This window comes from Drosophila elegans, unplaced genomic scaffold (genome assembly GCF_018152505.1).
Source record: "Drosophila elegans isolate 14027-0461.03 unplaced genomic scaffold, ASM1815250v1 contig_814, whole genome shotgun sequence".
NCBI classification, from domain to species: domain Eukaryota; kingdom Metazoa; phylum Arthropoda; class Insecta; order Diptera; family Drosophilidae; genus Drosophila; species Drosophila elegans.
This window is the reverse complement of record NW_024546167.1, coordinates 19226772-19243592: the sequence shown is the minus strand read 5'-3', so window position 1 is coordinate 19243592 and position 16821 is coordinate 19226772. Positions and strand designations below refer to the sequence as shown.

General features: G+C 37.6%; 1 protein-coding gene across 2 annotated transcripts; it reads right to left on the bottom strand.

Annotated features, from left to right (window-relative positions):
• Window positions 1-132: 132 nt before the first annotated feature.
• Window positions 133-16752, bottom strand: LOC108147981 (protein pinocchio). 2 transcript variants are annotated; one of them, XM_017274790.2, is made up of 5 exons: window positions 16636-16752; window positions 15522-15759; window positions 2920-2992; window positions 1966-2215; window positions 133-1151 (listed from the first exon to the last, which is right to left on the bottom strand). In XM_017274790.2, the coding sequence occupies exons 2-5, from the start codon at window positions 15757-15759 to the stop codon at window positions 948-950; spliced, it is 765 nt and encodes a 254-aa protein (XP_017130279.1). In that variant the 5' UTR covers window positions 16636-16752; the 3' UTR covers window positions 133-947. The 2 variants fall into 2 exon arrangements, with proteins under 2 accessions (XP_017130279.1, XP_017130280.1); XM_017274791.2 differs by lacking the exons at window positions 15522-15759; window positions 16636-16752 and adding an exon at window positions 4056-4542.
• Between the last annotated feature and the right edge of the window lie 69 nt (window positions 16753-16821).

The window sequence follows — 16821 nt, the reverse complement described above, 5'->3', positions numbered from 1 at the left end:
TATAATATATATTTATATATATATAGGTGTATATATTAGGTATAAACTTCTACTTGTCATATGGATTTTCACAGAAAATCTTCAACTTTTTGAGTAATGCTTTTTAATTGTTTCCTTGTGCGTGTGTTCTTACATCTTTAATTTTGCAACGACGCGCTTTCGCTTTCCCCCTTTGAAGAGACTGTATTGACTGTTTCAATCCAAATCGATAGTTACTTTGTTGAGCATTTATGCAATATGGAAGATTCTTTGTTGCGCCATCCGTTTGCACCATCAAAGTTAACTTTGATCTGTGCTCGCGGATCTCCTCGCTTCGAACAAGCTTTGACACAAGGCAAAAAAGCAACAACAACTAACTAACTAAATTGTTAACAACAATCTCTACACGATTACACGGGTGGTTTAGTGTGTGTGTGTGTGTGTTAGACGTCAGCTACATTTTGCTACATCATTATAAATTCACTATTTTTGTTCACGATTCTTTCTGGCTAATATCACCTTTATCACTGCAATGCCTAAACTCGGCTTAAGTCTAAGCAGAAAGAAGTCTTTTCCTGGATAGAATAGGTCAGGTGAGTGTGTGTGTGTGTGTGTGCAAACAAATATGGTGCCGTTTAAAAAGTAGACAAAAGGAACTAACTTAACTGCTAAACAATTTGCATTTCCCACACGAACGAACGAACAAAAGAGTAAATTGTGCAAAAATAAAAAATATAAAGAGATACAAACGCTGCACAACACAATAAAAACTAACAACTAAAAAGCTTAGCAATTAGGCCCTAAATTACGGGTGACAGACTGTGTGTTTTTCGTGTGGAGGTGGAGCTGTTCTCCAGCTATTTGCTATCTGCTATCCGGATGAATGGTTTTGGTGGATGTGGAGTTGGAGGTGTGGCCGATGTGGAGGCGTGTGTGTGTTTTTGCAGTCTGGCTGTCGGAAAGGAACTCTAGTGGCGACCGCTTTTGCTCGCCGTCGACGTGGACAGCTGTTCCAGGCGGGAGCACAGCTCCTGGGCCAAACGCAGTTGATTCGCAGCGGCGGCGGCACACGAGGTGGCAGCTCCAGCTCCAACGGGCAACTGGACTCCGGCCACCACTTCCGGATAGCTGATGCACACGCCCACCCAGCGAGCTTGACTGCAGGCATGCGACTGTAAGGAAAGAAAAGGAAATTGTTTAGTTTTCGTAAACAAAAATAAATAAATTCAGTTGAATTTGTATAACTCAAACACTGGATATTTTATTTATTTATTTAAATAAAGCTAGGTTAACAAGAAAAAAAGGTTACTAATAACTGATCATGAGCAAAAATGAAAACAAATGATTTAAATTATGTTTAAATGTTATGTTTTCATTGGATATATTTCATTTAAATTAAGGCGTAGTATTATTATATTCCGTTATGAAACATTTGTTTAAATAATCCACCAAAAGTTCTCTGTTCTCAATGTTAGGTACCAGCTTTCATTGCATATTTGTATTTGTATTGACTTATCAACAAAATGTTGGGAAGGTGTCAACCGTAGATGTTATGTATATTAACTTTTTTTGTCCATTATTCAAAGCAGTTATGTATATTAACTTTTGGTCAATTATTATCGGTATGTTTATCAACTTTTGCCAATTATTCAAATCTGTTATGTATATCAACTTTTGTCAAATATTATCGTTTTAATTTTTTTGTACTCCCAAGAAATTAGAATATCTATCAAAATGGCACTAATAGAAAGGCTTGGCAAAGCAAACAACTAATTTAAGATAAAGAAATTTCAATAATGACGAGGAAATCTAGGCTTTAGTTTGAGTTATGGAAAGTACGACAAGGAAAGACATTGAAATTAGTTCAAGTTATGAAAATTTTGACAAAGGAAGATATAGACATTTAACTTATGACGAGTGATAAATTCAGGAAATCCAGGCTTTAGTTTGAGTTATGTTTCCATTCACTTAGCGACTTGAACTCACCATGGCAAAGTCACGTTTCCATTGGACACCGCACTGGCCATCGCAGAGGGGGCATGGACGCTCCAGGCTGTAGCCACCGCATTCGCTGCAGTCGAGGGACACATGGTCATCCGTCCAGGAGACGCCGCAGGTGAAGCAGGAGCCCATGTGCTGGCGCAGCTCCTCGATGGTCAGCACATTGTCCATGCTGATCTCCAGGGGACTTCCCACCAGATCTGGCAGCGAGGCGGACAGACCCAGATTATGATGCCTGCAAGAGATTAAGGCCGAAGCGGGGAATTCTTGATTAGTAATCATAGTAATTGCTGGCGTCGGGCAACCGTGACCTTGCCAAGTGGGTGGCGGTGGCGATGGCGGCATGCGCTGGCGTGATTATGATAATGAACTGCGTGCCGGTATGGCATTTTGGGAATGTACTGCGACGGCGACGACGACGACGACGACGACTCTACGGCGAGACTTTCGCACGATCATGTGAGCGATGGCGACGAGGCTGGCTTTTGTTGCTTTTGTGCGGCCCCAAAAAGCGAAATGATAATGATACGAACGCGACTATATGTGTATAATATATGGCTGGTTGTATACAAACACAGGCGCATGGCCCCCTTCATTAATGGGCCAAAGTCGTGGCCAAATTGCAGCTGTGTTTCTGTATTGTATTGTATTTTATTGTATTGTATCGAATGGAAATGGTATTGGAAATGGAATTGCGGCTGTGTACTCTGCACCCTAGCCGCTAGCCATGATAAGATTGCTAAACTCATGAATGAGCCAACGAATTCATGCGTTTACCCCCTCGAAATTAACCCTGACATTTGTTTACAGCGAATTTTAGCAAATGCGAAACGGAAACGAAACGAATCACTACTTCCAGCTAAAATGATTCATGAGTGCGCGAGATGTACATATATATGTAGATATGGGCATCTAAATTTAAAAATGCAATATACTTACGACAAGGGACTGCAGATGTCGGCGATTTGGGGACCGTGAACACTGGCGATCGACATATTGGCTGTTGATGGCACTGCAAAGAGAAGGAAAATGGTATACAATTAAGTTTAAAGTTTAACAAAAAAAAATGTAACAAGGTAACAACAGAAACAGAGGGTTCAATGCTTCGCCGGCGAAGGTAAACGAGCTTGTTGTACAGGTGCGTGACTCAAATGTCAGTGCTTGACTGTACCGGCACTGGTACTACAACAGAAGATCAATTCAAATATATAGATTAATACTTGTATATATCATTTTCCAGCCAGCAAACTCGGACGACATTCTTGGCTAAAAAATCAACAACTATTCGTGTTGGGATTGGGAAACTGAAGGTGGAGTGTGCGGTCCACGAACCGCTGAAATCCGGTTGAAAGCACCATAAACACACAGCGAGGCCGCCGATCACTCTGATCAAAATGCGTCATCTCTGTGTGTTGTGTTGTAGTTTCAATTGTTTAGGCGACGGGCAATTAAATAACTTTAATGTGCGAATTATTTGGAATTGGAAGCGAAACGTTAATTGCTTGTGTCTCCAAGCGGGGAATACTGCCTATAATGCATATACTATACTATATTTATACGACCTGTGTCTACATTGTCGCCACGATTTTGGCAAAGTTGCCAAAAAAAAAAAAAAAAAAATCTTTGTTGGCAAGGCGGGCACATGACTGCTGGCCTGGCCTGGCATCATAATAAATAAATAAATAAATGTTTTGCGTTGTTATGCGGCCAGTCGTCGGACGTTCTATATTTAGCTGGTTCCTATCGAGAAAGTATAATCATTGAGACGTGCCCAAAATAAACACATAAAAACATGCAGTATAGTCTGGGATGTGGTTTGCAGCTCAGCTAGGCTGCCCCTGCAATTCGGTTTGAATGCCGACTACTCTACTGAGGGGGCAATTTTCAGCAACGGCAACGGCGCAAATACGAAATTGCTGTAATTTATCCGAGCGAGCATATTGTGTGCCTCACACACAACTAGTTGCATTTAATTTGATTTTATTTATTTATAGAAGGGCACACACACTCCCAGCCGCACAAAAACGAGGCGCTTCATTTTTTTGTTCAGTTATTTTAGGCACGGAAATACTTACATTTGTTGTGTTATTTACGGCAAAACAGTTGTTGTCTTTTTTTTGTATTTTTTCAGCGCTATTAATAAATCCAAATTGGGATTTCTGTGTGTTGTTTAATTTGATTTGTTGCTGTTGCTGCAGTTGGTAATTGTAGTTGGCCTTGCGTAAGCCAGAAAATCAAATTACTTTTGTTTTAAATTGTCTGGATATTTGCATTAACCGTTGGCAATTGTTTTGTTATTGTTTGCAACTTTTCACACGCGATGCGAGACAGTTAGCTCATGAAAATGCAATTTGCAGTAATAATAATAATAAAGTTTATATCTCTTGAATGCAATCGTTTTGACAGCGACTACAGCGCACTTTTATTGTTGGACTTGGGAAGCGAAACTGAACTGAGTTGCTGGGGATCAAAATGGATTTTCACCAGATACGAATAGTTTTCTCCAGAGCCGAAAGACCAAAAGTGGGCTAGCACGTCGAACCGCGAAACTCAAATGAACGGCGCTCGCTGAAATCGCCCCGCTTTTATAGGCGATCGAAGCAGCAAGAGAGGGAGAGTTTTGCGAGTGGGAGAGCGAGCGAGTGATATTGCTCGCATCGGATGACAAAGCAAAGCTAACGAACTGCAAAAAAAAAAAACAGAAAGGAAAAAAAACAAACAGAACGATGTCGAGTGGCGTGCAAAACTCGTAATAAACATTAACGGGGGGTAAATCACAAGCAAAATGCCAAAACAAAGTCAGATGCTAACAAAAATTAGCGGTAGTTGGCAACAGGAGCGGTTCTCTTGGTAAATCAAAGAGCACGAGAGATAAGAAAACAAAACACTAGGGGAAGTAGCGAGTGTCTCGACTATGGGATACCCGTTACTCGTTGCCTGGTTACCAAATTTAAAGCCTATCTTCTGGCGCTCTTTAGCAAAAACAAAATAAATTATGATAGCTTTCTTTTGATTTGTGATACAAAATAAGAAATCTACTTTTTCAAATGTTACAGCTTAATAAAATATGCCATTCGTTACAAAATTAAGTTAAATTGTAAACGCATTGAATATTTCTTCTTACTGTTCTTTAATGTAAGCAAGTTCAATCCAAAATCTCAAGCTCTTAAAGATCTTGTCATCTTTGCATACAAGATTGTCAATCTACCCAGTTTTATAATTGTTACAAGGCTTTCTCGCATACAATATACATCTACTACTCTTCAACTAAGGGGTATCAATTCAGATAACGAGTAAAAGAGAGAGAACGAGCACATTTAACGGTCAAGCGCAGCGGGCGGGCACCCCTACCCCGACACTCGTACCTCTTATACCTCCTCCATACGCCCCATCTGCCGGGCAGTACGTATACGACACATTGACCGGACGGACACTATAGAACATCGACTAGGTGTAATCGCCTGCCGGTTATTGACGCATGTCCAAGAAGCCCGCAAAACAAGATGCCCCCTGGCAACCGTCAGAAGAATCGACGTTCGCGGGCATTTCATTTAAATAACAAATCATTTCACGCTATGACAGGTAGAGCGCCAGGCAAGGACAGGGACGGTTACGGGTTCGAATTCGGGTTCGGGTTTGGGTTCGGGTTCGGGTTCTTAGGTCCGTGTCCGTGAAAACAGCGGCAGCAGGTGGAAGATCATAGTGAATGGACAGGCGACAGTGGGAGGTATTTAGAAGATATGATCCTCGGAAAGTGTGCAGGTAGAAAGCATCCCTAAAAACTAGATCCGCAAATGAGCCAACGGAAATTTCCATCAGGAGGTGTTTTTCTCCTAATTACAATCTGTAAAATAACATGTTATTTCTAAAAAGTATTCAATACATTATTAACTGACACAACAATATTTACAAATGGATCGATCATTATGTGTTATTTTCCCCAGATTGTATTTAAGTCAATGATTTTAAATGATTATAATAAGCAAGTGTTATAGGTATTTGCAAAAATAGATATTTAATCATATCAAGATGACAATATCATGCTGAAAGACCACCATAAATATACATAAACGCTAGAACACACACACACACACACACACACCATTTTTCGCTTATCAATCTAGAAGTAATCTTATCAGCAAACCTTTTTTTTTTTTGTTTTAGCAATGCGCGTGCCTCAGCCGCAAAATGTAAAAAACTGTAATGGTGAAACCCATAAAATAAAATATAATACGAAGACGAGGTGACTCCCGACGGGCTGTCATCCCGCCGGAATGGAAATTTTAGCTAGCGTTAGCATGTTAATAGGGAAAATAATGGTTGCCAAAGTGCAGATAGACCCAGCTTAACAACTTATGCATATGAGCTGGGATCCAAGGCGTGCGCGCTTTGCTTTGGAAGGCGTTTCAAATTACGCCAACCCAAACGAAAAGGGAGCACCCCGAGCAAAGTTAAAATCCAAAATTCAAAACCAAAATCAGAGACGAACCAAAGCCAAATCCAAGCGACGACCCTCGCCAAATTAATGCAATTCAGCGTCAGAGGCGACGGTCAACTGACAAGTCATACACATGCACAAACACAATCACACATAAACTTGGGAACATCATACTATACATAGTATAAACAATTAATGTTTATTTAGAAAGCAAGAACGAAACCCTCGCAATCCGGGCACGCTTTTCACTGGCATTCAACTTTTGTCGAGGCGCAGTTTCTTACTTCTGTGCACGGAGAAAAACAGAACCCGATATATACTGGATAAATTTATACGAATTTGTACTTAGAAAATCAATAAATGTATTTGGTTCTCGTCAATAAACCTAGAAGATCCATACCAAACTATACTAAAAAAAATTAAAATAAATCATATAATTGTAAAAAAAACTTATTCTTTCTAAGTAAAATTTTGTTTTAAGGATTGCTTCCTAAAATAGGAATGTTAGCATGAAACTATGTACGTACTGTATAAATCAACACTTATTTATAATAAGCAATTCACAAACCGTATTTGGTTCTACCCAAAAACAAATCATATAATAATTAGCTATATGATTGGTTTTAATGGTTTTAGTGCGCAGAAAAAGTCTCGAATTACAATAAGCGATGCGTAAAAAATACTTTAAACTGATGGCTGCCATAATTTGGTGTATTATGTTGTATAATATTGGGTTTTGCGATCGTTTTGCGGCACTTTAGTTTTCAGTGTGGAGATGAAATCGGGGGACCATTGTCATCGCAGAAGGTCGCACGGCAATTGCCTGAGAAGCTCACACAAAAGAGACAGTACCACCTCACCTCAGCGGAAATTGCGTCAGACAACGTGAGGATATTAGTCCGAAATAACAATATTTAAACAATATTTTGCAAACCTTTTAAAAACTTATTAAGTGCCCGCGCCGTCGTGTGTTTATTTTTATACTCTTCCTCGAAAGCCAATCCAATTGCAAATTGGTTTATATTGATTTCGCTCTATAAATATCCAGTTCTTTTGTCCCGAAATCTTAATTTTCTCAGAAGTCTGTACGATCGAATATATATAAGCTAATGTATTTCACAAGCGGATGATCTGGAGTAACAGTTTTCTATCTTATCGCTTGATTTATACACCGACAAAGGTGCTATCAACAATATCAATAGATTGAATATCGTAAATATACGTTTATAGAGGGCTATTATTCAAGTATTTATTATTTGACATTTTTAAATCGATTTTTTTTGACGGACGGCTATTGACGAAAAGCCCTTTGCAATATATTTAAACCTGAGTGTTATTTTCCCAAGTGTGCATAGAATTCCATTGAAATTCCTATCTATGAAATTCATCATTTGTTTGTTATTCCTAATTAAATTTGTAAACTAGCGCTTGTGGCGAGTTTTTTAGTTGGGAAAGAATTGATTTAATAGACATAAATAAACAGCACGAATTAATTGCACACTTAACTGTCTTTTAAAGTAGCTTAAGGAACAATATATGTTCTATGACTCATTTCTATATTTTTAGACCATTGTCTATTATACTTCTAGAGATTTAAAAGAAGTCACAAATAAGTTTTTGACTTTGATTTTGATTTGACACTTGATTTTTACTTTAAATCTAATATAATAACGAATTAAAATATTTCTTCACACAGCACAAATAAAGTTTATTAAGAGGGAGGGAATATAACTGTTCAACTCTTTTTAAAATTCTTAAAACAAACTTAAGAACAAAAAGAAAATTTAAAATCCAGTAATAAAAAGCCATTATCTAATTAATCAATCAAAAATATTAAATTTCAATTTGATTTGACTACCGCTACAAATATAAGTGTAAGCTTGGGACATTAATTAAAATAAAATAAACAAAAATGTTTTGAAAAAGGCATTGTTTTTCCAGAGTTAAACTAAAAGAGTAGCTAGTTCACTTCGCCTGCTGTTATCAATACAGCTCAAAAGACATTATTTACGCAGCCTGAACTGAGTGTATTGCAGTTTGACATATGCCATAACTATAGTTTTGTGTTTGCCAAGACAGTTACCCCCCTCAATGGAAATATGCATAACCACAGTGCTCAAGTGCTGCTTGAAGACATGCGCTTCCTCTTTTGGATTATTTGGCCTGTCCGCCAGTCTCTAGCTTCAGTTTGAGCTCTGTTTTTGAACAGTTTTGCTTTGCAGCTATGCAAACAAAGCTGCTCCTGAAAGTGGCTGTTAATTATTGTTATTATGGGTGTGTAAATATACAGCACAAATGCAAAAACAAAGGCGACCACGGCTTGACGTCAATTGCAAAAGGGGGAAATCAGGAACCAACCAAACCCAACCCAAAAAAAAAAAAAAGATAACAGAAGAAGCGCGGCTTTGTTTTGCTTTTGATAAATATATATTTATATATTTGGAATATCGAACTTGTGGGCGGCTGATTCATTAGAGTTATGGGGAATCTACGAATCTGGTTATTTGGCCACGCTTTAATCATTAAATTGATCTTCGGTTCAGAGCATTGCTTCCATCATCACATGTGGATGCTAATGAGTTCGCTCGAATGCGAATGCGACAAACCAGTACCCGTTCCATGGGATTCCCTCTCGAGCTTCGCCGTTCAAGTGTAAACAAAAACCGAAATCGGAATTCCAAGCTATGAAAAGCGTTTATTTAATTAATGGGGGAAAAGTACCAACACAGAAATATCGGGGTAAACTGCCAAAACGGGGCGTGACTTTGTCTGGGCATAATCCAACGAAAGTGGCTATATGGCTTCTCCACTATGTATATAATCACAGGCCAGATAAGTGCACTTAGCATTCGAGACTCTATCAACTCAACACACCGTATCGGAAAGATTCGCCAGACGAAACTGTTGACAAGGGCAATTAGAATGGCGACGAACGACCCTGACCTTTGACCCCCATTGGGTATAACTCATTTCCATGGGTTGTTTTGTAAGCCATCCCACGTAATTTATATTTGCATACCGTGCCTGATAAACAGATCATTCCTAAATGAGCAATGGGAAAATCTCCTATAAATAGGTCTATGACATGTTATCTCACGGCGTCGTTACAATATTTATATTTACGACTGTATATATATATATAGCTCTCGTCGTTCTATATAGCTGATGACTGATATTGGTTGCGAAGTCAATGCGAGACCCTGTCCATGACTGAAAAAACCCCCAAGAAGGTGGGCTCTCATTGAGCTCTGGTTTATTATACGTGACCCTGGCCCTGGATATGTGTAATTCACCCAAAGAAATGGAGCTGCATTCCTCAATGAATAAGTTGTTGCCTGACTACTTAAATGAGTGTACTACATTTTTGCATTTATCATACCACATAATTATTATTAATATTTAAAGCGAAGGTTTTAGCTTTATTGGTATTATAATAAATCATTTATAATGTTTATAATGAGGGCATCAGCTTGATCTTCAATATTATCTATATTGAGAAAACCTATTTCGTAATTAATGTATAACATTTTTTATACTATAAAAACAAAACCTTTTTATGCTAACATAAATAAACAATTTCTGATATTTATAGAGAGAGCATATCAAGAAAACCTATTTCTTAACTAAGTTTACTGTTTAACATTTTCTATATTATAAAAACCTATTTATGCTAACAAAAACATTTAAATAATGATATTTATAGAGACGGCATCAGCTTGATCTACAATATTATCTATATTGGGAAAACCAATTTCCTATAAATATCTTTAAAAATAGAACGTGTTCTATTCAGGTTTAATGACGCCTCTTTTAATATTTATAGATCTGGTTTCATTATGTCTGAACCGTCTCACTATTATATACACATTTCGTACGTAAGCTTCACTAAACAGTATAGCAATGATGGGTGATAAAATAGCTCAACTGATTAGATCAAAAGGACTATACGTAAGAATAATAGGGTAGGTTCTAGGAACAGTATATTACAAAGATAATATTTTTTCTTGAACTGTTTCGATAATAAAGCTTTTATCTTTTAAACCTTATGTAACATTACACCTAAAATGTTGAGGTATTAAAGCTAATTAATACCTATAGCAAGCAATATCAGTAAAGGCTCATTAAAATTTATATGGTTTACCGACTCTATTGTTTTAAAATACAATAACTGGAATACCCGGAAATTTGCAGAAGCTATTTTCCGACGAAGTAATTATTTACTTATTGGTAGGAAACTTATAAAGTTTACTAGTATTGTTTAGTTTGAAAAGTTTATATTTCCCTGTAATAAACACTTTCCTAAGCTTTTTTTTAATTCGAAACGCCAAGTTATGCACTGAATAAATACAAACCCACAAATCACATATGTTCATATGTTACATATTTTAATGGCAGGCAAAACTACTGGGAAACGATATAGACTAATTAAAATCCTTTTTTATATTAGGCTTGCCTAGGCTATATACCATATAACATTTCTTCCTAAAACCACAATATCTAATTTGTGATAATTTGTGATAATTTCAGACAGAGTTGAGTTAGTGGGAAGCCAAATGGAACGGCCTAGAAACATGTTTTTGTTTTTCTATTTTGTTTTCTGGACCTGGGATCATTATAAAAACAATGCCCGGAACTTTCCCCAATGGGTTTATATTGCATAAACAAAACCCGGCACATTGAACACTAGTTCAAGGTACTATTTGCAACGCAAAATCGTGGTTTCGCAAAAAAAAATCCCAACCGCAGTCGCAAAGTCCGCAATCCGCAATCAAAAAACTAGAACACAACTCTGAGTAAAATATAAATGTATAGGAAAAAGGTCTGCGGTTTCGTTTGGCGTGCGACAATTAACACTTGTGGAAGTCTGGAGAACACTTAATTAGCAATTTGCATAATGCAACAGTTTGTTAATTACACGTGACACGGCAGATTTCCACAGTCGACTATCAAACAGAAAGATTCCCAAACAGATTGGGTTCAGTTCAATCTGGTTTCGCTTTTAATTTGCTCAATGAATTTATGAACTTCGAATCTTAGACTTTCGCGCCATGGACAATATTTAATTAATTTTTAGCATCTACATGACTAGCAAACAAACGGGTTTCGTTAATTGACAAAGGTTCTACGTTTGCTCATATAATAATGAACTTGGAATTCAACTAAGGAAGAGTTCAGTTTGATCTGGTCTGGGTGTTTAATTTTCTCAGGCAAGTCATTTTGAAATGCGAGCACTAATAAATGAAGTGACAATAAAGAAACTTGTTTGATAATGTGAAATGTTAGCTACATTATATAAAAGTTTATATGTGGCTCAGCGCTTCCAGGTATTTTAGTTTAATTAAGTTTTCTATTTAATAAACTCATTATCAGCTCATAGGTTTCCCCCTAAATGAGGTTTTAATTAATTATATATATATGTACCTATTCTCGCAATTCTACAGAACATCAGATTAGTATTTTTCTAAAGAAGACTGTTGCTGACTCCAGACACTTATCTTTGGGCTTAAAATTTTATGTGCTCAAAAAAGTGTGCATTCTTATGTTATTTCGGTTCAATAAGGTAAATGTTGCAATGCAATAAATTTGCTATTGATCTTTGAGTTACAAAATAGCGATTTTTTATGTAATTTTCAAATAAAAGTTATTTATTTGATTTGGGAGCAAATAGGCTTGTTTATCTTTGAGTTACAAAATAGCCAATGAAAAATTAAGACAAAGGTTTATTTTCGTAGTAAAGATCGCAAGTGTTAGGGTTTTAGCCCCTAGATTACTATCTTTATGACGACTACTACCGTTTGTGATGCAAATCGGCGGGAATTTAACAACAATTCGAGGGGGTATATTTAGTCAATAAAGTGGCGCGAGCGACTAACTGACGTCGCCAGATCTGACAACGTCGTCATCAGCATCGTTGACTGAATACTATATGGCTATATGGTACTTCTCAGTTAGATTTGCGTCGCACGGAACATTTGTCCAGTGTAAACATATACACAACCGGTACCGGTTTGAACCGATTACGACTGCCGTAGTGGCCGGTAAGACAAGGGTTCTATCTACATACTATATATGCTCGCTTGTGTGTGCTAAAATTGTAAATTAATAAATAAGAACGAAGCCAGCCAGCCAGCACAATGAATGAATGAACGGGCGGAATTCGAATTGAAATCAATCCACGACACACGGACAAACGGACATACGGACACACCCAACGATCAAACGGACGGGCCTCTCCAAGTTGAGTGGTTTATAACTTTACAGAACACAAAAATATATGTAACTATAGATTAGTATTCTATTGCCATCTGGGTTTTATTTTATTACTATAGAAATTCTTTTCACCTTATCACTTTGTTCTAAGTTCTATTTAGGTGGTATATAATATATGTTAAACTCCTTGAGAAACTGCCTGAATCATTGTTAGTTATTAAAAAAATATTTCTGCATTTCTGCAGTAAAAACACTATGCATATAAGTGAATTGTGTGACCAACTTTGGAGATGTTGTCTGTTGTTTTGTAATATTACATTCAATAAATCATTAATTATGAAGGTTCTATATAAATATATATAAACGCTAGATAAACATAATCTAAGTTCAATTAAACACATGCATTATTCATCTGTTTCTTGAATTAATACCAATGTTCTATGACACACTCTGGTGATCTTGTTTTAATGAAGTTATTAAACCGGAACCCGTATCAAAACGTACAAAGTTAAATAGAAATCATTTAAATTCCAAGTGTATGCTCATCACAGCACAATCATTACTCATGGTTCTTAGAAGAAATACCCAATTGGTGATCATTTCTCCCTGTGTTCGGATTATAAACGGGGAAACGGCAGGCAGTCAGCCTCGAACCGGTTGCGTCCCAAGCGAATCGGTTGAGGGCCATCTGGAGCCGCCTTTAACTGGTGGTTCCAGCTTCAGACCACAAAGCCCGGCGCCAGATCCCGCTCAGAAGTCAAAGCTGGCAGATCGGATTGCATTTGGGCACTTTCCATCACGATAATACTATAATACTATACCTGTGCCGACCAGCACACTTCCACACTCCAATGTTTTCAGTTTCCGAGGGAGAGATTGGAGAACCTCGTCTCCGGCTGCTGCGCAATTTCAAACGAGACTTATAGCTCAAATAGTCGACAAATTGAAACAAAACCGTGAACGGACTGCGCGTGGCGTTTCGTTCTATAATGAGCATGGGAACATAAAACACAGACTGACAAACGGACAGACAGGCAGACAGACAGAGACATTGCGAAATCGAAAACCGTTTTATTTTTAAATAAAAATTGCCATAACGTTTTAATAAGCATTTTATGCAAACAAAACGCTTATGCAAGCGCACATGCCAGGGAGCTGCTAATGTGTATTCTACTACAAACGCTTCCCACCGCTCCAAAAAAAATTATAATTAATTTTGTATAAGGAATAGCCGGGTCTAGACATCGGACATCGGATGACTCAAGCCGATTCCACACGAGATAAGCACAAGAGCGATCAGCTAAGATAATAAAATTCCATGACATCCATCATGATAAGTTGTATAAGTTCTATACCGCAATGTGTACTGAGAAGAAAGATCAAATAAAATTTGAGTGAGTCACGAAGATAAAGCTAACTATATGGTCCTATAAATAGCTCGGATAAATCGCTTTCAACTAGCTTGATTGACTGCAAATTCTCTGATTCATTTAAAACGCTTACAACATCGAAACGTGAACTGAAACTGTGTAACTTTGGCAGACGACGAAGCTGATTGCAAATAGTCTGATGCAATATGCTAATCATTGGCAAATATGCGAGCTAAGCTTGATAGTTTGTAACAGGCAAATGTACGAATGCTGCCTTAACTTTCTCTTCCCTGAAACTGAAAATATTGTCGCTTAAATATGTATCACATATACATTTTAGATTAGGAAAGTTAGAGCCAAGAAAGTAGACTTATTAGAAGTGCTTAACTTCTAAAGAAAGATAACTTTTTTGTAGTAAAATACTATGAATGTAGTTGCACATTACCCATAACTTGGAGACTTAATGTCAAACACAATCGACAAGAGCCAAGAAACTAAACTTATTGAAGGGCTTTACATCCCTAGGCAGCAACCCTCTTAATAGTAAAATACCATTAAAGAAAGAAGTTAAAAAACAGTCATGAATTAAAGACATAAAATCCCATCAAACTACTTCCACCAGTTTTCCTTTCCATAACTGGGCCACTTAAGACCGGAAAAGGGACATAATATCCAACATTCATGGTTGGTTCACACGCAATATTCATGGGTGGTTGGGGGTCATGAAACCACCTTTATAAGCCGTACTCCGTAGAAGCCTTTAACGAGCGACACGTGCCGTAATTGCATGCAAAAAAAAAAACAGCTCACGCTAGCCATAATCCGCCACTGTGTTATTGTTGACCAAAAATTGAGAAAAATTCAGAAAAATTCCACTCACATTGTTGGGCCATCCGACATATTTGCACACTCTTTTGGCACCCATTTCTCAGCCGGTTAGTCGGTGAAGGAGAAGCCTGATTCGATCCGGAGTCACATGACAAACGCGTGAATTCTAGATGGCAAGCGAAAAGTGTGAATAGGCGAGTCGCACGACTAGCTTGTTCGGCTAATCAGTTTGCAGATAAACGGGCGAGCAAAACAATTGCTCACTGTTTCAAAAGGTTATTGATATGGTTAGCCCAATTTTTCGTGGGATATACATTCTAAAAACAGCACAGAATTCGCCTAATTTTAAGTGGAACTTTGTTGGGAAGACAGAGTGTTGCTATTTCTGTGTTGTATAATTGATGGCCCTTGTTTATATATATATGGCCTTTATCAACTGGACACTCGACGATAAAGCCGAAGTATTGGCATTAATAAAAGTGTATGGCAGTTTCCGCTCGTTTAGACACGAAAATACGGGAAAACCGCTGGGCGATAAGCCACTGCAGCTGGTACAAAGGTGCAAAACATTTTCCGCCTCTTGAATGAAGGAATTCTCCGGGGCTAATCGTAAACAAAACATAGATTACTCCTCATGTCTAGACTATAAATATATATAATCGATGGGGCTAATTATATGCCATTTTAGTAGTCACCTATGAAGTTCAGCTTGTCTGCCGCTAGATTACAAAAGTCGGGATCATCGACATCGAAGATAATGCCATCCTCCCACTCGGTGACAATGTGAGATGATGTTCCAATGGAAATCCCCGAAACGGATACGGAAGTTGTGCTGCGTTGTTGTTGATGTTGTTGTTGCACCAAGGAGGAGTTGTTGTTGTTCCTGCTGCTGCTGCTGGCGGAAATGTGATTGTTGTTGCTGCCCGTTTTCATCTGTTTTTGGGGGGAAAAAATATTGTTTGTAATTAATTTTTTTTTTTTTTAATATGGCAAAATAAGTTAAAAATTTTGTGTCTCAGTTTTTATTGGAGCTAAATAAGTATGACTATTCTTCTACCTGTTTACAAGTACTAGAATAAAAATGTTCAAAACTTAAAAGCTTTTTACCCACAACTCAAGTTATTAAATACTACTAAATACTCCCGTACCAAGTTACCTTATTTTTCAAGATACTCCAAGGTAATTGCTGCCGTTGCCATTTTATTATATATATTTCACCATGAAAATTTAACAGAATATTCTTTAAAATGTCACACTTTAATATACCCATTGGTATTTAAGAACTGTTTCGTCAAAAAAAACCACAACCACAACAAATTTTTTTAACACGAATTCGCCCTATTCCCCCCTCCCCTCTTCAAGAAGGTTTGGAAAATACAAGCATACGTGCTGCTATGCAAATAGCCAACTACACACGTGGCTCAAAGTGCAAACTTACGATGATTAACCAGGTTAATTGGATAAACCCCATTAAATGGGTGATTCTCAAAGGGGGGAGGGGGAAATGAGGATTCCAGCTGTTGCACACTCACACACAAACAGAGCTCAATTTCTTGCAACACCTCATATATGCCACATGCAAAATCAATAGATGCAAGATGCAAGATGCATTTTATTTGGGTGAAGGCTATATATACAATATGCATTTGTACATATGAGTGTGGCAATTGCATTCGCTTAATGTTGTTACTTTTGTTATTGCTTTTGCATTTGCAAATTTTGTTTGGCCCCCAAAGTGCATGTGTGTGTTTGTGCATCGAAAAGATCTCACGTCGGCGTTACCTGTATTATCACAATAGTTTTACTCACTTTTGAATAATCCACCCACACCTCAGTTAACCAGCATAAACGTAAATTGCCAAATTAAAGCACAATTCTTCTCCAATCTCCAATCGTACGAAAAAAACAAATAGCTCGGTCTTCTTCTTGCTCATCAAAGGGTGGCAACTTTGGGTCAGTGCTGCCAGACGAAAAATCAGCTCTTATCGATATTTT

What these genes read in the sequence shown, in the direction of transcription:
- LOC108147981 (XM_017274790.2), bottom strand. Translation starts at nt 15,759, where the DNA reads ATGAAAACGGGCAGCAACAACAATCACATTTCCGCCAGCAGCAGCAGC. An exon ending in AGACAAGCTGAACTTCATAG is followed by an intron (nt 2,993 to 15,521) that starts GTGACTACTAAA and finishes TTCTCTTTGCAG; the next exon opens with TGCCATCAACAGCCAATATG. An exon ending in GGAAACGTGACTTTGCCATG is followed by an intron (nt 1,152 to 1,965) that starts GTGAGTTCAAGT and finishes CTTTCCTTACAG; the next exon opens with TCGCATGCCTGCAGTCAAGC.